Here is a 24,602-nt window from a genome sequence, read left to right as displayed (position 1 = left end):
AATGAATCATAGTTAATTTATCTGCATAATGAATTCATCATTGGAATCATTAACCTCATCTTATAATACATGATTAGCTGTTGGCATGCATACAGACAAAAGAGCAAAACAGATTGACTACCTGTTGGCCACAGGCCTCTCTCTGATCTGTATGGTGCTGAGCTCCTGGTTGTTTGTGCTGGGCAAGCTGAAGCTACTCTTCTTCCTGTGGCGTCGAGAGCAGCACGAGCTGAGTCCATGTGGTGACGAGGACAGTGAGGATGTACGGGAGCCCGACTTGTTCATCACAGAGATCTCCATGCAGTTGGACTGAAATGTCTGCTCGTCCACAAACTCATGATTCTGCAGAGAAAGATGGTGGCAATGTTGCTCATGAATCACTCGATTACATCAATGATCGGTCCAGCTAAACAATGAGTGAAGACATTTCACAGTAAAGACTAAACAGATTGAACAGAATCCACAGCAAAATTGTTTAATAATTGGAAAATGAATCATCAAGGGAATAGAAATATATTGGCCCAGATGTCCATATTAAGTGCCATCTGTGAAAACATTCACAACTGTTATCCCTATGACAAATGAGCATGTCTTGAAGGTCAGGCTGCAAGTGCGTTTGAGACTCCACCAGCAGGTGGCAGAGAGACACCGTGTAGTATCCAACGCCATGCCCTGAATCGTGCATCTTTTCTTATGTTCCTTCTGTCTCTCCTGCACCGCACTCTGCCATGTGCAAACGCACACCACCATGTAAATGTGCCATCTGAATGGCATCGAGCCTTTATGGAGCTTTTCCCTGACGACTGGCAAGCCTTTTACTAGGGGGAGATGTCATCTATGAGTAGGAACGCTGATTTACCGCCTGTCCATGTGTCTGTACGGGGTTTAGTGCTGCAAGTGTAAAACTCATGTCACAGCCAAAGCATTAAAAAGGCTCTTACATCTCTAAATTATAGATAGTGTAAAATTAAGTATGCTGGTTTGTTTGCAGGGAATAATGCTACTGGCTGGTGGAGTCCATGTTATCTTTAGCGTGTTGCTGGAGAGGGGACTCAACATTCCCCATCCCCATTTACAGCTATTTTTAACTCGCGCTGCATAGGAAATGATTCTACAGTTTGTGCATGGATGAAAAAATCTCACTTTGTTTCTATTTGCACTACACTGTAACAGGCTGACACTACTGCAGACTGTAGAACTGATGCAATATTAGATCAAAAGAGTTATTTTTTGCTGTGAGCTATTTTAAAACTGCCTGAAACATGTTACCAAAATAGTTTTTAAAAATGGAAGACAGTTACGTGATTGCACAGCTTTTAGGTTTTAGTTTAAAAAAAGAAAGGGGGATTTTACCGTGGTCTTCTCCAGGCAGTGCAGCAGGTGATGATGTTGGCTCTCAAAAGGAGGGTTTGGAGCCTTCGCCACCAGGGCTTGTCCTGCCTCCTTGGAGGCCTTCAAATAGACAAAATAAAAAAAAACAAACAGTGTAGATCACCAGATTAAGACTCTGCACAGGAACGGAGTTTCAGGCAACAGCTAGATCGACGATGTAGTGGAGAGTACGCAAAGCATTGAGGGTTGAAATGCTGATCTGTAGCACGGCAGCCAATCTACTGAGAACCTAGTGAGATGGGGATGCTTTAGAGATGCATAGAGACAGTGGCTGATTACAACATGTTTCACTGATAGAATTGATTTTTGCCATTCTTTCGCTGATTTGTTGAGAAAGACCAGAAAAGTCAAATTAGAGCTGAAGCTCATTTCAGTGCAACAGCAGTGGCGCACCTAGACACAGATCGAACAGATTGCACCAAACACGGCACAGATTCTTAACCACAACAACACTACACACATTCATGAAGCTCTGCACGGCTCTGGGATGGAAGGGATGTTGTGTTAGTCGGCACTACAACCTGGATGCTCTAGGAATAACACACAGAACACACACAGCAGATCAAAAACAGAGTTTAGAGGAGATGCAGGCTGAGCAGACAGCCTCCATAGGCGACCTACTGTCCAGTAAGCCTCTGGTTCCCTCCTTCCCCTCCAAACCCTGTTGGACAGACATGCAGAGCTTGGTCATGAGTCAGTGTGACTGTAATGGCTGTGCTCCACCAGAAGGCAAGTGTGCCTGCCTGGCCCTCCTGCTGTATGGACAGAGGGAGAGTGTTGACGAAGCATGTCAATGCTGCAGCTGAGAGGTGTGATGTAAAAAGAGAGAGAGAGAGAGAGAGAGAGAGAGGACGATCACACTGAAGCACTGGAATGACAACAGCCCCTGTGTTACAGCATGAGAAGCCCCACCCCAACCCCACCCAACCCTCCCCTGTGTGTGGTGGCATGGCCCCCCGAGCAGAGCGGCATGCAAGCATCAGCGAGGCCCCGGTCAGTCAGCCCCCGAGCTGTTGCTTGGTCCCGTTACCTCCTCCAGTGAGTCGATCAGGAGCCCATTTTGTTTGTAGCGCATATAGGCATTAGTGCCCCGAATCTTCGCAGCACGGATTCTAGCAAGCCGAGTTTTCTGTTTGAACAAACAGACCCCTGTTTTAGCCTCTGACGGTTTGTCTGTCACACTAATTGGCTCTGTCTCCCTCTGGCAGCCACAGTATTTAGCAAGAAGAGGCCATTCTTAAATATACCATTAGTAAATTCTGCCTTAGCAAACACTTTTAGAAAGAAATGCACATATTGCTATTGAAAAGCTGCTGACACTAAACTCTGAAGATCATTTGTTCAGTCATTGTCATTCCCTCTCTTATTTCTTTCTCCCACTGAAATATACTCAAGTAAGTTTAGCCCACCCAATACACACAGACACATAAACACAATAAAAAGATTAATATTCTGGAAGATAGTGTTTGCCCTGTCATTCTGTTACGTGCGGATAAGACAGGGACAGAGGAAAGAGGCAGATAGAAGCAAAACAAAGAGAGATAGAGAGAGAAAAAGGGGCCAGAGAGAGACAGAGGGAGGGGGAGAGTCAGTACCCTCTGGGCTCGTCGTTTCTCTGCCCGCTGGCTTTGGTGGTAGATACGGCTGAAGTTTGACACGATGACAGGGACAGGCAAGGCGATGACCAGCACCCCACTCAGAGAGCATATGGACCCAAACACCTTCCCCACGATTGTTTTTGGCACCATGTCACCGTACCTGCAACACAGTAAACAGACACCGGTGAGCACACCGGGTTGACAAACAAGGAAAAAAATAATATTTTCCGATTATCCGCTCTGGAAGCTTGTTTTATGATGTTAAATTGTTGTGTGTTTAACGCTATTTTTTACTGGTCTTGAAATAGTGACAGTGACCTTGGATTATTTCACAACTTCAAATAAGAAGTCATACGTTTGAAGTGGGTGAAGAATAAATAGGACTTTTATGAAGTCTCTTCTTCCTGGCCTAGTTTCTACATGCAATGATGTTCCTCTTTTTTTTTTTTTTAAACTCTGTTTCATATATAATTACACACCTGCTGGCACGGGCTAATGCTTTCACATCATGACCAAACACACTACACATCCCCCGTGACCTCTGTTACTCAAACAGCTTGTGAAAGATACAGGGAGTAGCATCACATCGAGTAAAAGCGAAATGGAAAGGGAACAGTGTGTCGCCGAACCCTGGAGAAATCATTAAAGTCTGTGGGCCTCTTCTGTGTTTTGTTCTTCTTCCACATGTGATAATGGACCTTGAATTTTGAATGTAGATAAGTGCTTCCCGTTCACGAAAAAAAAAAACAGCTCTTTGGAAATTGTGCGTAACACTGATTTGATGGTGTACCTAAGCATCGGCATGTAATTTTTCAACATTATACAAATGTTGAACAGGCTTCATTCAACATGAACAGATTAATGATTGCACATACATCAGATGAGTCTGAATCGTCCCCATTAAAGAGATTAATTGCGGCTGTCTCCTATCGGACAGTCGAACCTGTCTGTGGTAAAGGTAAAGCTAGAAACAAACTGACATCGCTGTCTCACTTTCTTTGCAGTGGCCGACACCTCCAGAGCCACTTTACTAAATGTACAAATCGCTTAGCCGATTTGAATTGTTTCGTTCGATTCAGTTCTAAGTTTTGTAGCCACTCACGTTCAATCCAAGTTAAGCACTTAGCATTAGTGTTCAAATGCATTTCAGTCCTTCCAACATACCGATGCAACAATCAGTAGTAAGTTCAGTATGTTGCTGAACCCTAACACATGTACTAAACCTAAACCAAACTCTCTACCGAATTCAAGACTAACAAACTAAATATTTATCCACAAACTCAGTGACATTCTGTTGCCACCCAGAGACGTGATTATCATTCAGCGTCATGAAATGATGAGGGATTTCTCCTAGGAAATTAATAGCAAGAGAGACAATCCCTGTAAATTATACCTACAAATCATTTGAACATAACCTGCATGTTTATGAATAGCCCTGTGCGGACACTTTAAGCCACAGGCAGCATTGTGTTTTGAGAGTTCAAATGAATGATTCAGAGCATGTATGTTTTCCTTGTCTTTCTAAACATCCCTCTATGTGCTGCGGAGAACCAGCAATCCACAGGACTGCAGGTGGCTGAGATGAATGATCGAGACCCTAATGCGCAAATGACCTGAGAAGACCATTACCTCCTGAGAGTAAGATGAATGCAGGTAGGAAAGGACATCAGCATTGCTCAGTGGCTGTGACAGCTGCGCGTCTCTCAAGTGAGGCAGGGTAATGTGAATGTATCGCTACACGGGAGGTTGACTATTTCATAAATGAAGTTGTCTAATGCCCACGGCCGTCTGCCTGAGTCATTAGCCTCAGGTTTCCATCACGTTGGGCGCGACAGTCTGGGCTTTTACAGCGCTTGGGCGTAAAGATGTAAAAGTGGACATTTTAATATCACGCTTCATGGGACTTCATGTACAACAGTTTGCTTTCAAGTTGAGTAATCTCACACAGATGTCATTAGTTTTACAGTTCATTACAGGTCAAGTCATTTTCCTATGTAATCACCGTTGAAGCTTGACAGCAGGTGTCAATTATAGATTCCGGATGTACTGTTGAAAGCCTATTAAGAGATCCACATAAAAATGCAGGGCAGCATTTCATCACAGGAAGGTGGCTGCTCACGTGTGTTTTATTCCAATAGGAGGGGTGTCAAGATGCTGCTGGATGTGAAAATAAGTCTGAACACTCAACTGTGGAATACAATGTATTTCAGTTCTCTCAGCGAGCAACGTCCTTTGAAAGCAAAGCAGTGAGCAGGTGAAAAAAGAAGGGAGCAAGCACACTCTGGAGAGAAGCACTAACAGTGATGGATTGTTCATAAGGGGGAAGCTGAGATACACAAAGCTCTGCCTCCTGGATGACGGCAGAGGTAGGAATTAACAGCGGCGAGAGATTAAAGTAATGTTCCGGCTTTGTTCTTGTTGTCTCCGACTACCAGGTACCCACGTTCGCTACCCCGAGCTGACATGGGTGAGACACGAAGATGGATAGCCAGATCCTTATCCACCCTGCAGAGGAGGAAGAGGAGTGTCGAAATGACTGAGTATCAATTCCCCAGTTCCACCCACCTGAAACCATACTGCACTCGCGCCGGTCTTAAAAAACAACGCATTCTGTAGAATTGTCCTACAGTGAGATGACAGCACTGCAGATGAAGCCCCGCCGCACTGAGAGAGTGAAGCAAGGGGTATGCCACAGAGGGTGCAGGAGAAATGTCAGATTAAAAGGAATATTTGAATTCCAGAAGCGGGGGATGAATGTCCCCGCCCGACTTGGATAATAGACCAATCAAACATTCATGAGTCCCTGTATCAACCTGCGTGGCAGAGTTTGTGCGGTTGACCTTAGAAGAGGTGCGGTATTCCATCAGGAGGTGCTCTGAGACAGATTTCTGTACATGACCTCACCGCCTCACAGCGAGCGCTGACACCCAAAAACATGGACACGCTTGGACACACACACACACACACACACATAAGCAGTCGCAAGAACGAGCGCTCGTATGTATACGTGCATACTTGCGTGCACGTGAGTGCGTGTGTGAGGCTTTTAATTTGACATCTAGTTAAACCGAACCCCCTTCCTAAAAAAGCAATCTTGTTCCTTGATTGTCTTCCAGAACCCTGTGTCTGAAATCTGACTGCCATCTGGTTAGTGGGAAGCGAGAAAATTAAAAAAACAAACAAGATATCTGGATGACTTTATAGACACGTCATTTGTTTATTCTCTTCTCGGAGCCAGACAATCAAACAAAATTAAATAAATAGTTTTCAGATAAAATGAAATTGTAAAAACCTTGAATTTGCTCTGCTGTTAAAGTGTTTGGAGGTTGGCAGGACAAAAGCAACACTTACATTAAAACCTCACTTGAGTGAGGACAGGTTCAGGTTTCTCATGTAATCAAAGTGGTCTAAAATAAGACTTGCTGTCCCACCAACTCACATGCCAGTTGAAATCACCGCCAGGAGCTTAGCAGTGCTGACAATTAGGATCCAAGAAGGATTGTGGCGGATCTTTGAGCTGAAAGGGTTTTGTCAACGGCGTTAAAATCCAATCATCCACTGACACCTTTGACATGATACATCTAACTTCCACTTCCACTTCCAGCTTTTACCGTGAAACCTCCTGCAGAAGTGACTGTAGTAAAGTGCAGTAATAAAAGCAATGGAAAAGAATGATGCTCAAACGGCCTCACAGGATTTGATTGCACTGATTGTGAGCGATCAAGGTCAAGGTGTACGAATGAAGAAAAATCCTGTGATGAAGGTCTTATAGTGTAGTGTGTGTGGTCCGATCCTATTAAATAAGTAATGGTAAAGACATTGAACTGCACTTTGATCTACTCCACTTTGATGTTTCAATGCAGTGGAATGAAGCTAATTTGATTAATACATTAAGCATTATGATTCGTCTGCTGATTAAAATCAAGCTGAATTAAGTACACTGTCCTATCTCATGCAACATCTATCCCCGTTGTTTCATGCCAGTAATTACTGTGAGGCCCACTATCTGATAATCTGAATCTAAAATTAACTTCAGTCTCACCTTCTTCCATGAGATTGGTTCAGCTTCACATCCCTCTTGGCGTTTGTCTCTTATTTTATACATTCAATGGACTCGTTGGTATGTGTCTTGTGTGTTGAGGTCATGTGAACTTATTATAAAATGCTCTTTGAGATGCTAACACAACACAAAACACAGAATTTTCAGAAAAAATGTCAAGGTCACCTACTTTTAGTCACCCGCAGAATTGTAAAAGATGAGTGCTAAATTTCAAGCATGCTCCCTGCATTGCGTGTCCCTGGCGTTTCCTCCATAATTCTGTGAATGCATGATTTTCTGTTTGACCTTCACCGACCATCCCATTGCACACTGAGCTCCCTATCAGTGCTTCCTGGGGTAATTCACTTGCTCAGTTTCACAGTTCAATGGTTTCTACAGCACAGACAAGCCCTCCAAACCTGTGAGACCAGAACCTGTCAATTATCCTGAAACTCCGATACTGTCACCGACTGTACCAATCGAACGTTGATAATGACAGAGGGAGGTATTAAAACTGCACAGGGACGTCGGGGTAGAGGCAAGGTCGGGAAGGATCAGATATCCTCAAAGTGGCGACATCTCCTGCGAGCGTGATGTGAAATCAGATCAAAGAGTGTCAGACTGGACACAACATTAAAATCATATCTGAGAGCATGACATAGAAGCGATGAAGCCTTGCACTGACCAAGCGAGGAAGGCTCCATTTTTCACAAGTCATGACAAGGAGCAAAATAGAACAACGCTCCGCGACAATATTCTCTGTACCTTCTCCACAAGGCTGAAAGAGCGCAATATTCATCCTTGCTGACAGTTAAATAATAGATGTACCAAAAAAAAAAAGTAATTTTCCTCCTGAACTCCATCCTGCTCATACAACTATGAATTCAGAATCTCAAGAAAATGGATTAAACTGCCTGCATGTCATAGAGGCGTACTAGCGTGAGTGACAAGAAGATATATATTTTCTGGGTTGTATATGCGAAGATTTATGGAGTGCTGCAGGAGAGGTCTTGAGGGTGGTTATGTCAGAGGCCTAATAAAAAATTTAGCTCATAAAAACAAGAAAGGGAAAAGGCTATATGATCGTTCTCCTCTGTGCCAATAGGCATCGTGAATCTGACCACCGAGTAAGAAAAGAAAAATGTATCTGTAAAAATCTGCAGCAAACAAGTGTAAGTGAAGCTAGTTGAATAAAGGAAACCTCTCTCTGCTGAGACATATATTTATATTATTAATGAGCCAAATGGTAATCTGTTTTGTGTTTTGGTCAGCGTGTCAAAATATTGAGCACATTTTGTATTTTCTCCATGAAGAGACCATGAAATAAAATCTCAGAGAGACTGCGAGCATCGCCGGTGACCTGCAGGATGCAGCGGCACAGCTACAGTATGTACCACTGCAATGCAATCCTTAGGGGGAAGATACACCACAAGGTTTCAGAAGCACAATAAATGAACATGATCTCCAACATGATCCCTAAACACCACGTATCATTCCTGATGTTCTGCACTGCATCTCTGGCTACAGCCCTTGGAGCACAACATCCAAAACGCTGCCTCTCTTGGGTTTGGACACCAAAGACTGATGGGATTAAGAGTGTGTAGGCTGATAGGACTTTGCTCTGATGCTATCCCTCAGATATACATCATTATAGAAGGGGGAATCCCACAGGCGCTGGGATTAGCCCGTTAGATTTTCACTGCAGGTGATAAGGGAGAGAAGGAGAGGCTGGCAGAACTACACAACATAATGGGGAGATGGGAAAGCAGAGATAGGAAGGAGCCAGAGGACCGCACTGCCTGGTGTAATGCGTGTGGTAGGAAAAACAGAGCAGTCGAGTATGAGTAACTGTGAACAATAGCTACAGGGAAGGACAACTTTGAGATAGGTGAACATCGTCGGCACAGTGGGCAAAGATGCACAGACTGGCTGTTGTAATGCAGTAAAATGAAATGTGGAGCAGATTGTTTTGTGCACTTTCCACAATCCAGCTGAGATCTAGTCTCTGCAGATTCGTGGAAAGGCGGTTGGGTAGAGCTGAAGGTTAGGATGTGAAGTTCAAGGAAGCAGCCATAGGATGTGTGGCTACATGCCAGTCAGTATTAATGCATTGTAAATGAAGACTTTGTGACGCGGAGGTGTCAATGTGGCTTTGATCTCGCAAACTGAACGTTGCACCCTGGAGTCTCAGGAGCTACGCAGACCCAATAAAGGCCAGTGCAATTCCTCTCTTTTAACCATGCAGACACTGATAAACCATATAGAATAATCCCCCCACGTATAGCTCTGGCAAAGGCACCTCAGCTCCCTCTCGCTCACATATCAAACATATTCCCTCAGCCCTCCAAATCCCAGCTTAACCCTCACCCCCACGAAAACCAGGCGGCTAGTTATCACCACGGCTTTGACATTAGCATGCACGCCCTCTCTCATTTGGGAGATCTTCTTAAGAGTCGGGGATGATAAAAAGCTTTCCTCTCTAGCGCTCTTCCATTCCTGACTTTGACTCACCCTTCCTCTGCCTGGACCTGCCTGCCTCTAACTATGAGTCTGGAGATGAAACGCTTCATTCTCTTTCCTCTTCCCCTCCTTTTCTATTATCATGCAGTGCTAGCTCAGCCCTGCTTGACATTTCTCTTTTCTTCTGCTCTTCTCCAGTTGCTCCGTCTACACCTGCTGACACTTGAGAAACAACTGCTGTCCTACGCAAAAAAAAAAAAAAGCCACCCCTATTTCACTGCAATTATGTGCCGAGTCACCTCTACTTCATCTCCTCGTCGTCATGATTACGACCAATTCCTTGTGGCAATTTCTTTTTAATTACTGTGTATTAATAGAAATTTTACGAGGGTTAAGTATCCACATGGATCCATAAAATAGCATGCCATCCTGCAAAACGCGCAAATAATAATTTGTGTGTGTTAGAGGGAGGTCTGGGTGATGCAAGTCTTCGATCAGCAAGGACATGATGAAACCGAAACTCCAGCATTGTTCTAAATACAATTTGTCATTCCATGTTGAGATTTCTGCCCTTTACATTGCTTCAGAAAGCCAGGGGCTAAAAATATATTCCCACAACGTCAGTATGTAACTTTGATAATGCAATTACACTGCTTTGTGGCTGAATGGGGAGGGCAAAGAAACATTAAAGAGGAGGAGGGGGGTTTGGAAGCACGAAGGGCCGCTACAGCTATGGATTATGAGAGGACGTGATAATAAAATGAAATCATCAGACACTCAAGCGATTATGCTAATAAACTCATTTCATATTCATCAGAGGTTAATCGGCATGCGAGCGAGAGAGTGGTGGCATTTTTTTTTTTTACAACACAGAAAGCTTTGATCGAGCAGGCAGCGAGTTACCTCACCTCTGGCGTGTGAAGACCTGAGGTGGGATTAAAGACGAAAACGCTTTGGACGTGACCAATTGTGATGGCCTCTGCTTAGGTGGCTTATGTGTTTTTTAGGGTTGTTGTTTTTTTTACTTTCTTTAAGATGCCAGAGGAGGCTGATTTCAGTGTCCAGTTAGATCTGGAGCACCAGGGCCCAGCGCTCCAAAGGATATAAAAGTCCTTACTTTAACCATGGCTCACTTTCTTCCCCTCCAGCGCCTGCTTTACTTAGCCTTTTGTTTCTTTTTTTTTTACTTTTACATTGCCTTACACTACCCTATATACACACATCCACGCGAACACTACTGATGTCACTTCTGGATTTACCTCTCAGTTTATCTTCTTATAATAAATAAATCTGTTGCCATTTTATTGCCACAACTGAGAAAAATAACTAAAAATAGCAGTAGTAGGAGTGTTAATAGTCGTATTGTTGTATTATTGTGTTCTGCAGTGTGAAATTCCTATCTGACTTGAAAAAGCTCACAAGGACACAACAGTTGACCAAACCGACCTCTTACTGACACATTCTGTACAAAAGGACCAAAATAGTCAACTAGTATTGATCAAATGAGATTTCAAAGTGACCCTTGTGACCTTTGTTGTATGGTCAGGTGAAGGGGAAGAGGAAAAACGTGAAAGGTCTTGCGGATTAGTGCCTCTGTGTTGAAAAGGGGAACTGGTCCAGGAGCCTCATCACACTGACAGCAGATTAGTGCTCCGCGGCGCCAGAGCAGACGGTGCAAGATTAACTTTGATGTGCGATTCCACACAGAGCAGCCGCTGGATATCAACTCCCTTCACCAAATGGCCTCTTAACTCTGAGTTTGCAGCGTGTGCATCCGTGAGCTACGGTATCTAAAAATCAGCAGAGAACAGTGTCATCAGATTTTGGGCTTTTAAAAAAAAAAAAATTATTTAAAGGTGTCAGTTTCAGCCAACAGCCTGTGTTTGCTGATTAATTTCAGTATCAATTGATCTACTGATTGCTTTTTTGATGAAAGGGGCACTCAAAAAGCTTTCCTTTCCTCATTATGAGGAGTACTACTCATCTTGTAAAAACAGATATAAAGTCTTCTGTGGATCTGTTTTGTCAAAGAAAATAACCTGATGATGTCATAGTGGTGCTTTCAGGGTCATCTATGCTTGGTTTGGAAACTGAGGCCAGGCCTGAGTTATAACACTATAAGTGGATAGGGATTTGAAAAAAGTGGACAGGAAGCGTTCAATAAAAGATGCTCTGGAGTTGCATTAAGGGAATTGTAAATTCAATATAGCCATACTATGGTATATCTCAGAATATCAGCCTCTGCTGTTTCAATTTTTTTTTTATTATTTGTCTCTCACAACTTCACTGAAATACCACTTCAATCTATTAAATGATTTAACATCAAAATCTAATTAAAATGCCCATCACCATTTGCCAGACCTTAAGTCTAATGTCTGGATCAACAGTTCAAAGCGCACTGCTTCCTCTCATTTAAGAAGCTGAAACCATTTCAGGTTTTAATACCACAACTACTAATCTTGCAAGTCAACAGATCCATCTCACTGACAACTGAGCAAACTCTGTCTGTTAGTGACAACTGTCTGCTAAGATTGAAAGCTCTGGAGAAGCTAGTAAGTAAGAGCTTATATTGAGATTATTTAAAGGGCGGCATGGTGGGGCAGTGGTTAGCACTGTCACCTCACAAAGACGTCCTAATCTAGGCTCTAGCCAAGGTTCGATCCTGTGTGAAGTTTGCATGTGTCTGCGTGGGTTCTCACCAGGTACTCTGGCTTCCTTCTGCAGCCCCAAAACATGCAGTTAAGAGATTAATTTGGTCGTAGGTGTGAATGGTCGTTTGTCTCTATGTCCTGTGATGAACTGGCGACTTGTCCAGTGATAGTGTCCGCCAGTGTCAGCTGGGATTTGTTTCAGCTTCCAGCAACCCTGATAAGAACAAGCAGTTACATTGAATGGATGGATGGATGAATGGTATTGAATGAACTTTAACGACTAACTGACTTATCGTTAAGGCATCATTCTGATATCTCTGGGCAATTCAATGTTACAAAAAATGCTTAAAAAAGCATAAAGTTATGCCCAGTAGGCGAAACTTATTCCTAGAATTTGAAGAAAAGGAGAAGGTCTCAAGACACTACATGTTGTTTGGGGAAATGATCGATTTACTTAATGTTCAACACCAGAACACTTCTGGATTCTGTCTAAGTTGCAATTTTAAATTGTCTATATCAGCTTTTTACACCAAACAGCTGCAGCCCCTCATCTTCAGGTTTGCTTCCTGTTCAAACAAAACACTCACATGGAAGATAGTTAATGCCTCGTATGAGAAAATGTGAGCAGATGCAGAACGCGGTGCAGAAATGGCCCTTATTTGTCATAGCAGTGAAAGACGCATTTTTTTTTTAATTCCTCTGAGCATCTTTAAAAACAAACATCAAGGTACAAATTCCAGCCGTTTAAAAAAAACAGCTGCAAGTTCAAAAGAACACTTCAAAATCTCACAGAGAAACTGAAGGGGAATAGCGGAGGTTGGGATGAGACAGAAAGAGTGGTGAAGCGTAAAAATGTAGTGAGCGCTCTCTCTCAGCGAGTGTGGACAGCAGCCAGACTGGCGACAGCAGTGAGCCCAGATAACAGCGAGTACCAGGAACCAGCGAGAACCTGTAGGGAAGTATTGGAGAGAGCTGCATCTCTTCTAACAGCTGCTGACTGCCCCCTGGGGCAGAGTAGAGCTGCTAGCTGCAGCACTATCCACCATCTCCCCCACCTGCACCACGCTACTTCATGCGCATTGGGGACGTCATTACTTTTTCCATTTCACTCCACGAGACTTCTCCTGTCAAATCAAAAAATGACATGAAAAATAATAACTCGAAGCCATGGGCAGAACAACAACAACACAACTGAAAAGGTCATTTTGCCTTGCATCAACGCAATCTATCAGTCATCAACAAGTTTATTGCCATGTCTGCTTTCACAGTAGGAGTGGTTGAAGCTTGAATTAAACTGACCCTGGGCCAGAAAGAGAAAGCATGTGTACTTAAAGACGAAACCCCATTATTTATAACCTCAACATCTTTGTCACTGCAGAGGACAGACCTTCTGATGAATAATGATGTTAACACTCTAAAGACAGGCTCCACCACAGACGGCACATTCGAACGTACCGTTACCAATCGTGACTGAATGAAGGTTATTCATTTTAATCACACTACAGCACGCCCTCCCTCCCACTATCCCAGGGGGTTGCTATATTTAAGCACTTTTTCATTTCTTCTCCTCTTTTTTTTTGGTCTTGGCTGATGGCAAAGCAATTGCTTTGTGGGACGTCTGCCCTTGAAGAATCAGACAACAGAAGGAGATATTTATACATACTGTAGATGTGGAGTGAGAGCAAGCTGTATCAAATTCAACGCTTTCCTCTTTGATTGTGTAGTGTTAAGAAAATCAAATCACAGGCGCTTCTTTTCCCGCCTGCTCTCTTGCTTTTATTTCTCTTGTTTTTAACGTTTCCCCTCCGAAACAGAAGTGATGTTGGTTTTTGTTCCTGTACTCTAAGATTAGCTGTCTGTCTTAGGGGAGAGAGAGAGTTGGAATGCTCATCTCCCATTTCTCCCATTCATTCACACGCTTTCTAATTGGACTTCTACATCTGTTGAGGTCTACAAATTGTCTTCTGGGGATGCACCAGCTAAAACATCCTATCAAACACACAAATACATCAGGGAGAGTCTACTTGGAGAACTGCCATGCCTGGCATTGCAAGAGTAGTCTATGTATGTGTGTGTGTGTGTGTGGGTGGGTGTGTGAGCGCCTGTGTGATGTATAATCAGAAGTCCAGCAGCATAGAGCCTGGAGATAAGTAGATATCCAGCATATGCTGAACTCTGATTTGAAGCTGGCAGGACTGGCTACTTGGAAAATTAATCTATCAAGCACACAGCAGATCTGTGAGCGAGTGACATACTTTAATAAGAATTATTTCACACGGTGACAATGTTGATGGGTGGCTGAAACACTGTGTCAGTATTATCGACTGTATGTCTCATGCACTTCTGATCGATGTTCCTCCTCTGCAGTCCCCGAAGGTGTTGAGTAAACAAACTAGATTTTTGAATTCCTTAAAGTTTTTTTGGATTCGCTGCCATCTTTCACTTAGAGTTGTTAATGATATGGGAAATTGTGTTCCTCACTCTTGTCACTCTTTACATCCCATTGACTGGGAGTTGAATACTCAGGAGCGAGCAGTGGGACGTGTGACAGAATATTTGTGGTGATGATTACAGCCCATTAACTTTGATGGATGCCATCTCATAGAAAAGACGATGAGAGTCGAAACGACGGCAACGCATCAACATATGTACATAACAGTGTGGAGGAGAGAGAGTAAAATGGAGCAATGGCCATACACAATTGATTTCTGGGTCCCAATGAGACCTTTGGTAGTAACTGAATGTCACATTAGAGAGGTTGATTCTGGATCCCAGGATGCAAAAGCAGGATTCCCCTGTGACCTCTGGTGGACAGCGAGGACCAGAGGATCCAAGATCACCAGGAATGTAAATGATGTGTTGTGTGCGTATGTGTTACTTGTGCTTCCATGCATGTGAGAGTGAGCCCGTATCTGCAAAGTAAATGAGACCAAAGCTGAACCTGAAATTGATTGCAGTGCCTGGCTTTATCAATGCAAACTGTCTGGGTGGCTTTCTCCTCTGCCTTTGTCAAACCAAAAGTGCAGCTTAGCCAAAAAGGGACACACTCCATTTGTTTGTGGCCGTTATGTAAAGATAAAACATGCCGGAAATCTAACTCTTAAGCTTCTCCACAGGGATTATGGACAATTGGCTAAAGGGAAGAAAATACATATAATAATCAACACGGTTTTACAGTTTTCCACTAATACCTTAAAGAAGAAGTGAATATCCCCACATGGAAATGCAATCCTTAAGCAGTTATCATATTCATGTGTAGGATGCCTGCAGAGAGACACACAGGCAGGAAATCCTCTAGGTGGGAGCTGAACCTGCACTTCAATAACAACCAGACAAATATATGAATCTCAGTAGCTATCATCCATCCCGCTCTAAATAAAGCTTTTAAACTGTTGCCATTTTTAAGTAAAAAAAAACAACCACTGACAGCGTAGGATTAAAATCTGTTATTTTGTTTTTTTCTTTCAGCTTCAATATGTTTACCTAGTGTTACCTTGTTAGTCGTGAGCACAACTTACCCCCTGGAATGTGTATTCATCACCTGCATGCAGGCTTTTAAAAATACTCATCATATCATATTTTATTAATCGTTTTGTAAAATGAGAATACTTAAAGTCCAAAAACATAGTCATGTCTGGTTGTCATCCAGCAGCTCTGTAAAATAATGCTGAAACACCTAATGTGAGACTAAAGCACAATCACAATAAACTGTCCCGCTCTCTGTGATAGCGCAATCAAACGTGAAAGCCATCCAATTTGATGTTAGAGCAAGAATTAGCAGGACTTAGAAGAAGATTTACTTTATTAATCCCTAAAGGGGAAATTGTTTTCTCATTATTATTTTTTTGCCAAAATACAATCAAACAAACAGTCAAACACTGCAGAGCAATGGTTGCCACATAGTCGGGTACCCCGGGAGCAGTTAGGAGTTTGGGGCCTTGCTCAAGGGCTCTATGGCAGTGCCAAAGCGCTGAACTGGCACTGCCAGTCCATACTCTATATTGTTGTCCATGTTGGACTTTAATCAGCTACTCTCCAGTTCCCAAGCAAAGTCCCCACCGCTACTGAGCCAACGCTGCACCTGCTGATACTAGTCTATTGAGCTAAATGCTTTCATACTCATAATACTAATGCTAACACCCTGATTTTTAGCAGGTATACTATTTATTATATTCACCATCTTGTTAACATTTGCCAATTCACACTTAACACAGAGTACAGCTGAAGCTGATGAGTTTTACAGGCACACACATTGTGGTAGATGAAAAGTTATTACAGCTGAACAAAGATATTTCACTTAAAACTTTAAATTGCCAACCTCATGGTGGCACTAGAGGAATCAGTAAGATTCCTCTGGGGAGTTAATGGATATCAATCAAATAGCTACTTTAGTCTGAACCAGTCACAGCGCCCCACTATTTTTTTTTTTGCAGAAACCTGGAAAAGCACTATAGTTTATCACTGTGGGACACTAAATTACACTGAAATACTGACAAAAGGCAGACACTGATATGTGCTGCCTTCAACCTGTCACGTGACTGCTCTGAATTTATAGTGGGTGGGCACAATAAAAGCATCATTACCATTTCAGTTTGTGAAGATTTAATGCTCGATCCTTGTTAAGACTGTGGCAGTGAACTGTTGATTTAACGCTGTGGTAATTCAATTGCATCATGTTATGTGTGATTGAAATTTTAACTACCTCCTTTAACAAGAACCAACGTTTTTCACACAGACACACACAGACACAAAAATTACACAGAAACTAAAAAAAAAAATAAAAATGCAATTTTCACGAGCTGGTGGTTATTGTAGAGATATTGTATTGGAATTTTATTGTACAAGCTTTATTGTGTCCACCGCCACAATATAGCCAGCAGCCTAAAATACCAACTGTAATAACAGCAACAGGCCGTAATCTTTACAGTGTTGATAAAAAGGAGGATAATAACAGATATATTTCTTATATTTATCTTCAGAAAATAACATTATATCAGCAGAAATGATCAACTGAAGATGTCTGAAGGTCTGAATTTGACTTGCACTATATGATCGCCACTTAAAATGTCATCAATCCATCTGAGTCCGCATGAAGAAATAAGAATATTTTAGGACTGTGGCGGCGATACACCTGTACATGAGAAATTAGTCTGAGGTGAAAGAGAAATATATAGCCCCAGAGCAGATGCCCTGTTTAGTTTCTGTTTGACCAAATGGCCTACATTAGGTGATATATTTAGCTATTTATAGAAGCTGGGGCAGGCAGGAAACAGCTGCCATGCGTCAGGGTGACAGTCTGACATCCCTCATCTCAGCAGGACCTCCCTGCCAGGCAGACAGGAGGAAGCTCTTTATACCTAAACTGAAATGGGACATAGCCTCTTATCATTCATACAGCATACAAAAACTAATAATCTATGGAGCCTGTGGCAAAAAACTCGACAATGAAACTGGGTTACCAGCGGCCAGTATGGCCAGCTCCACTCAAAAGGCACACTTGCGCGCTTTACAGAGATCTGTATTCTGCCTTTACAGCGAATACTGTGGATTTCATTCAAGTGGGATCAGTATTGATCACGAGGAGCTTTTATTGTGATGTCTTGGCGCTGTAAACTGGCACAAGATTCCTCGGCTCTGACAAAAATCAGACGGTTCATGAGGGGTGAAGCAGAGCTTTAATCTGACAAACAGGCTGAATCAATATTCATGACTTTGCCACGAAGCTGTTCACTTTCAGGTGTTATGAATGAGCTGTAAACCAAGTTAAAATTAATATGCGAGCATCAAAGTTTCACTGCGCTCTCTGTATTTGATGACAAGCTATGCCGTCTGTTTGTCTCTGGTACATGAAAGTCTATTTGATTTGAATGCTCCTGCAGGATATAAGACAGTAACTGGTGTAAACATTACACTCTAATATACAATAAAAAGTGAGTCACTAGGAAATAAAGGTATGCTACACAACATTTAAGTGTACGTATTTTAAAAAAACTAGGATAGCTGTCAAGGTAATGGATTTCTCTCATTTTCTCCCAGTTCATGCTTTGCTGAGAGGCTTTTAAAAACAGCATAACTTTCTTTTTACATCCATATCTACAGTGATACCCTATCACTCCGCAGATTAGATGTCAAACCAGCAGAAGTTTCATCACTTTCCCTTCTTTTTTGTTCACACAGCAGCGGACTGATGATTGCTGTTAGCTATAATCTCCGAATCTCTGCTGATCACAGATGTTGGTTTGTTGGCTGAGGGGCATTTTTGAAAAAGAGACAAATGTCAGGGGGAGGGATACTCTCACTCTGGTATTATAAAAGCTGGCACAGTTTCAGGATATTGTGTTTGCTATGCTGCTCCATGCGACAGAGAGAAATAATCGGTGCAAAGAGCACATTCCTCCCAAACTCCTCTCAGTGACGAGTGGGACTATCAACCCCCCAACTTTTTGTTCCTACATCTGTGTGCTGCAAAGTTGATTTTCAGGTCAGGAAGAGGGCAAAGGCTGGTTTGGATCTGGGAAATGCTGCATAATGAATGCAAGTTCAGTGTTTACCATAGAGACAGTGGCATCTAAAAATAAAAGAACAACTGTTTCTCCCTTTACCAGCGCTCATTACATGCCAATGCGGGGAGCGGTGTGATGTTCAGACAGCCATAGCGGACATTAAAATTGTTACAGCTCTCCCTGAAAACAGGCCAAAGCCTATTCTTTGTATGCAGATTAGTTCAAGTGTTGCACAAAAGTAACAAGTGCAAGGCCAGTGACTTGCATATGTTTAACTAACAATTTATTACAGTGACTTTTTTCTCAGTGCTAATGTGACCATGAGGGAATTACTCGTATCAATTCACTCTGTTGTTTCAACGCTATGCTGGCTTGATAATTAGTTTTCTGACCTTAGCATGAAAATGGAGACAAATAAGTGGTAGTGACTGTCTCTTCATTTTTTAGTGGCAGCTCTTGAACTTGATATAGTTGTATAGGAAAGTGAGATAACACTAAAATGAAAGCATGAATTTAGATGACTGAATATACAAAAACCACAGTAATGTTAGGATCTGTTCAGAATGAAAGAGAGGTACAATGATTCAGAAAACTCAATAAACGCACAATGGGTATTTGATTTTTTTTGGAAAATATTGTTATTCGCTTTCCTGCCAAGTGTGAGATGAGACACCGAGTTAAGAAATTAAATTAAAAGACATAAACAAATTAAATCACAAGTGTTTTTGTCAATGCATTATAGAAGAACAAAATAAACGCTCTTTATAAACTGATATCTCTATTGGCAGGACAGGACATTTGTTATAATTGCTGTTGAAAAAATAAATAGTTTTTATTATGTGAGGTTTGGTTTGGGCACACAATTGACTTGGTTAGATTTACAAACATCATAGTTTATGTTAAATCCACTGCTTCTTTAAGGTCGTCCTGGTCATGGTGGATAATAAACAACATGTTGTCAGTGATTTAGCAGTCAGCAGCATGGACTTCTATTAAGTCCAATATTTTGTTGACCTAACCATCCACCCTGACCTTTTCCCTATGCAGAATATATAAAGCTATAATACCATAATCTTCATCATGAGACTTCTTCATTTCCACCTGTCAATACTATACACTAGAGGGATTTGTCACATGACCGTGAAACATGTTTGTGGGCACTTGCTGACAGTCAAGTCTAGCCAAGTCAGTTTTGTTTATAAATCTTAATATCACAAATCACACCATGCCTTAAGGGGCTTTACAATCTGCACAGCATCTATACAGATGCCCTTTGTCCTAAGATACATAAATATGAAGCTATAACCAGCAGCTGAAAGCCCAGCTTAGCATAAACACTGGAAACAGGGAGAAACATCCTTACTCTGTCCAAAGGTAACAGAATCTGCCTACATACCTGCAACTCTTAACCTCACTAACTACATCTCACTACCTGTAGGGGTTTCTTGGCTGGATGCAGTGGCGAAAGGATTCCAAGAGCATAATACAAGCAAATGAAAACATATTAACAACAACAAATAGATCACAATCAAATCAGGAAACTCACTTACCAAGTGACATACAGTGACATAAAGGAACATTCAGCGAGTAGAAAAACCTAGTTGTACACAGAACAATGTACATACAGTACACAGCGTTTGAACTAAAACAAATATAGTTGCTGCAGAGCCATCCAGCTCGGCAAATTGCACATTCTTGTGTGTTTTTAGTTATTTCCAGAAGCGTCTTTTTTGAATTTGTCTGCGTCTGTTTGCATTATAACGTGGTGTAGATATGCATATATATATAAATGCATTCATAAATTAACTCACTGCTTCTACACTGATGTTATCTACCATTAAAGACTGTCTTGTGTTTTAACATGCATGCAAGAATAGTAACAAAAAATGCATAATATTCAGAAGAAGCCTGTTGATGACGATAACACACCCCTCATAAATCATGACTATCATGATATTACTGTACATTAGCAGCTTTAATATAAAAAGGTCTCCGATCGATGCTGGTAATTCTGGCGCTGGTATTACTTAGTATTGGATCGAAACCAAATTTTGGAGGGTTGCTCATCTTTACTGCAAACAACTAAAACGGAACCGCCTTTGTCAACAAATGTAAGTAGTATGTATGATTTCGATAAATCTTTGAAAACCTAAACTTGTATATTTTTTTGTAGAACATGCTTATTGTGACCCTGACATGACAGTTGCATGGATCTAATGTTAAGAGGATCCACTTCGAATACTGTTGTACTTTTCAACAAAGTGATGAGGAGGCATTATTGTGTCTGCATACCAATCTCTATAACCAGACTAGCCATTTTCATCTGTATGTTAATGCTGAGTATGTAAATAAGATATGCACTGGAGGAGAAGATAGCTGGTAGGCTTGGCTATATCATTTCACACCGTTTCATCCAGCGATCTCATGGCGCTCGCTACATCCGATATCTTTTACAACATATCAACTTTCAAGATAGGACATGATATAGGCAATATTTCCCAATTTCATTCATTCACTCACGCTGGGTCAGGGCTTCAGGGCTGTTAGATTGGATGGAAGTGGAGCCCGGCAGAGCAAATGCTGTCTAACAACAATGAAATTGAGGTGATGTGTTTTCTCACATATCTCCTTATTTCCTAATGCAGTGTTGCTGCATTCATTCCGAGTAACTTTAATCTTGTTCTGGAAAATTCCATTAATCTTTGACGTTCCTTGCAACACAAAGAAGACGAAAATGCTGAGCAGTGTAAAAAAACACTGATGCCATATTTTATGTCCTCACACTACGTTACCCAGGCCCAAGTGCAGAACATGCTAGTCTATTTCACTGCTTAATGCAGCACATTCAAAGTTAATTAATGGAAAAAAAAAAAAACCCTGCGTGGAATGAGTGTTACTGGCGGTACCTTTGAGATGGGTTTGTCAAAGAAATCGAATCAAATGGAGGGACAGCCATTTTGTCCTTGCCATATAGATTATTTATCAATCTGACCATCCGCAGTGACGCATGCCTGCTTTTAGAGTCAGTTCACACACACAGTATCCTCACATCAACCTACCAGCTGGCCGCAATCTGTTTTTCACTTCAGGGTTGACTGACCACAAATACATTTTCTTTCTGACATTGTACTTTTCAATAAATGTATATATACTGTCATTAAAATGTAATTTAAGGTGCAAATGAAAGTCTCTGAAGTTTCTACCTATTGAAGTACATAAACATGACGTAATAAATCTGTAATATATGAATGTCTATAAAATGTTAATCAATCATTCAACTCACACCTCCATAACACCCTTTTAAATCTCTAGCTGCTGGTCTGAAACTGTTCCAGTGTGAAGAAAACAAAGAGAATAAAAAAAAAAATGCAGGGGCTTGCGTATTTTCAGTTTTGCTGAAAAGAAAAAAAGGATCTCTGCTTTTTTTTTCACAATGATTTTAATCTCTAATGAAGAAGCCTGCTTGTTTCCCCATCCCTCACTCTCACTCCTCCATTTAGCAGTCATTTGCATGGGCAGAAAGGAGCTCGCACAGAACACATTACAGTGCCAGGTTCCTCTCATTAAGTCACCTGTCACTTCAGGACTATTATACCAGCCTCATATTAGCATCACCTTTCCTCCCCAATAAAGCACCTGGAGGGGCACTGTGAGCCTACAGGCTAATGGCAGCCTACACAGCTCACATCAGCCACTTCTGCTTTACACAGTAATACATCACATCACTCATAATGGATTGCTGATTTTCATAATGTGCATAGCATACACAATGCCAAGTGGTGTAATGTATTCTCCACAACACAAAAAATTACACCCAATGCGGTCCATAATGAAACAGCCCAAATGTTCTCGCTGACTGTCATGCTCAGTCGAAAAAGGGAAGAAAAAAAATAAAAAGTGAAAATCCTCTGCGTCGCCTGCCAGGGCTATGGTAACTTATCCAACCACATAAGTACTATATCATCAAGAACGCATTTGTTATCTCTTGGGTACAGATACAGTAAAAAGCCCTCCAGATTGTTCCTGTATAATTCAATTAGATTTGACACGCGGTGAAGGGTTTGGACTTCAAAAAGCTTTACTCTGCACCACATTGAGCCATGAAGCTAATACTTTGCATTGTAGCCTTTGATTGTCATAGGGTTGAGGTGTCAAAACTGGCAAGCATGATAATGGTTATACTTTTGGTGGTTTATAGGCTCCACAGTGACCCTTGTGTCTGTTAACCTTGCCTCCTCTGTCTTATAAATCCTGCCTTGAAAGGTTTATAGGGCTCACTTGTCAGGCCTTTCCAATCGTATTTGGTGGGTGGAGCTGGAGCACAGACAAACGACATGGTTATAAATTCTGCATTTGTTGAGTAACTACAATGTACAGTTGCTTTTGTCAGGACGATGCACATAGTAAACGCACACAGTAAATGTTGCATCAAATCAGTAATTAAAATTGCTCTCAGTGTTATCCAGAGGCAGTAGAAGACAGGCACTGATCTGAGGTTTGGGAGAAAGGTGAGTGAGTGTGTGTGTCTGCAGCTAAGGTCTGTTACGTCTATCAAAGGTAATGTCTGTTTGTGTCCAAAAGGAACGTTTGTACCTCTATGGCAGACTAAACCCTGTCCTCCTACTCCTCTTCCCTTGTGGGTTTCGCTTGACTTCCACCGTTTTCACAGCTGCTCTCAGCAGTGCACTCCATTACACCTTAAATCACTTAAAAGATCTGAAGCACCAAAAACTCCCACTGCAGCTAATTCACCCTGACTGTGTGGATCATCTAGAGAAAACAAGAGCAGGAAAACACTGCAACATTTGATTCTAGGCTAATAAAGTGCAATGCTATCTTTATATTGGAATCTATCGCTGCCTTAACCGGACAATATTAAATCAAGCTGCAAAATTATACTCTTAGACTACGGTGCAGTTTTCAAAGATGTTGCAAAACACAATATCACAGATAGAAATCTCACATTTTACATCCAGTCACCAAACTGCAAAATGCAGGGGTATTCTGACAAAGGCAGACTCGTCTTTGTTGGGCATCCGAAAGCAGCCACAGAGATTAGGCTCAATAAATAAGGAGGGATAAGTGGGGCTTGTCCTGTGTTTGGTGGCACAGAGCAGTAGACACACAGAGGTGTGACACGCAGCTGCACGGTGCTATTGATTCTCCGCTGGTCTCCAGCCACCCTTCCCCTTCATTCAGGCTGCCTGCCAAGTGCCTCTGAACAGGAGCCTCTGCTCTCCCAATGTCTGCACGTCTGCTTAAGCACAATCAATGGGCCATCAGCAGGGGAGAGAACACATGCCACTGTCTTTACTTCCACAGGGTGTGAGTCAGGGAAATTGAAAATATATGTAGTGGAAAGGCATCATGATACCATGCAGGCATAAAGCATCATTGACTATCAGGATGAAATCAAATGCTCCAAATGGAGGTTCCAGCCAGCAGTGCTCCCGCTAGTCTTTTAAGAGCTTATTTGCAACCGAATGAAAAGACTACCCTGTTCATATCTGAATTAAATAACTATTTGTTCTGCGTGGATCGATTTTTCTGCATTCTGAGATCTGAAACAAACCATCAGAATACCTCATTTCCCCTGATCAGATAAGCATTTGAAGGTTACCGGAGGAGAGAACAACAGATTTTCTTCTCACTTCAGTGCATTCCCTAGACAATGACAATCTCAATTCAGCGCTACTGTAGGCTCTTATGAGGTATGTCTTTTTAAAAGCACACCTTAAGACAATGATGGATCATGAGAAGGAGCTGACTTTGTCTTTCAGTGATGGGTATTCAGCCTCTCCTCCGGTGGTCCACTATGCAGCATTCTGCACCACTGCAAGGCTTCAGTTCAGGTTGCAAATCTGTCAGCCAGGCTGTCATGGTTCACAATGGAGTGACAGAAACGTCCCCATTATCAAGGACGTTTCAGTTTTGTTCTTGCACGGCAGTACATCTTTTT

At 42.0% G+C, this 24,602-nt stretch overlaps 1 protein-coding gene across 2 annotated transcripts in view; it reads right to left on the bottom strand.

Annotated features, from left to right (window-relative positions):
- LOC104940628 (potassium voltage-gated channel subfamily D member 2) overlaps positions 1 to 24,602 on the bottom strand; it is a 31,332-nt gene that overhangs the window by 2,736 nt on the left and 3,994 nt on the right. The window contains exons 3-6 of one of the 2 annotated variants that reach the window (XM_010757280.3): positions 2,988 to 3,150; positions 2,423 to 2,521; positions 1,354 to 1,452; positions 122 to 342 (exon numbers count right to left, since the gene is read on the bottom strand). In XM_010757280.3, coding sequence (XP_010755582.1) covers positions 122 to 342; positions 1,354 to 1,452; positions 2,423 to 2,521; positions 2,988 to 3,150 — 582 coding nt within the window. The remainder of the gene's footprint in view (positions 1 to 121; positions 343 to 1,353; positions 1,453 to 2,422; positions 2,522 to 2,987; positions 3,151 to 24,602) is intronic. The other variant, XM_010757279.3, reaches the window with a different exon arrangement.

Source organism: Larimichthys crocea, chromosome XXI (genome assembly GCF_000972845.2).
Source record: "Larimichthys crocea isolate SSNF chromosome XXI, L_crocea_2.0, whole genome shotgun sequence".
Classification (NCBI taxonomy): Eukaryota; Metazoa; Chordata; class Actinopteri; family Sciaenidae; genus Larimichthys; species Larimichthys crocea.
Note: the sequence above shows the minus strand (reverse complement) of the source record. Positions and strands in the feature narration are given on the sequence as shown.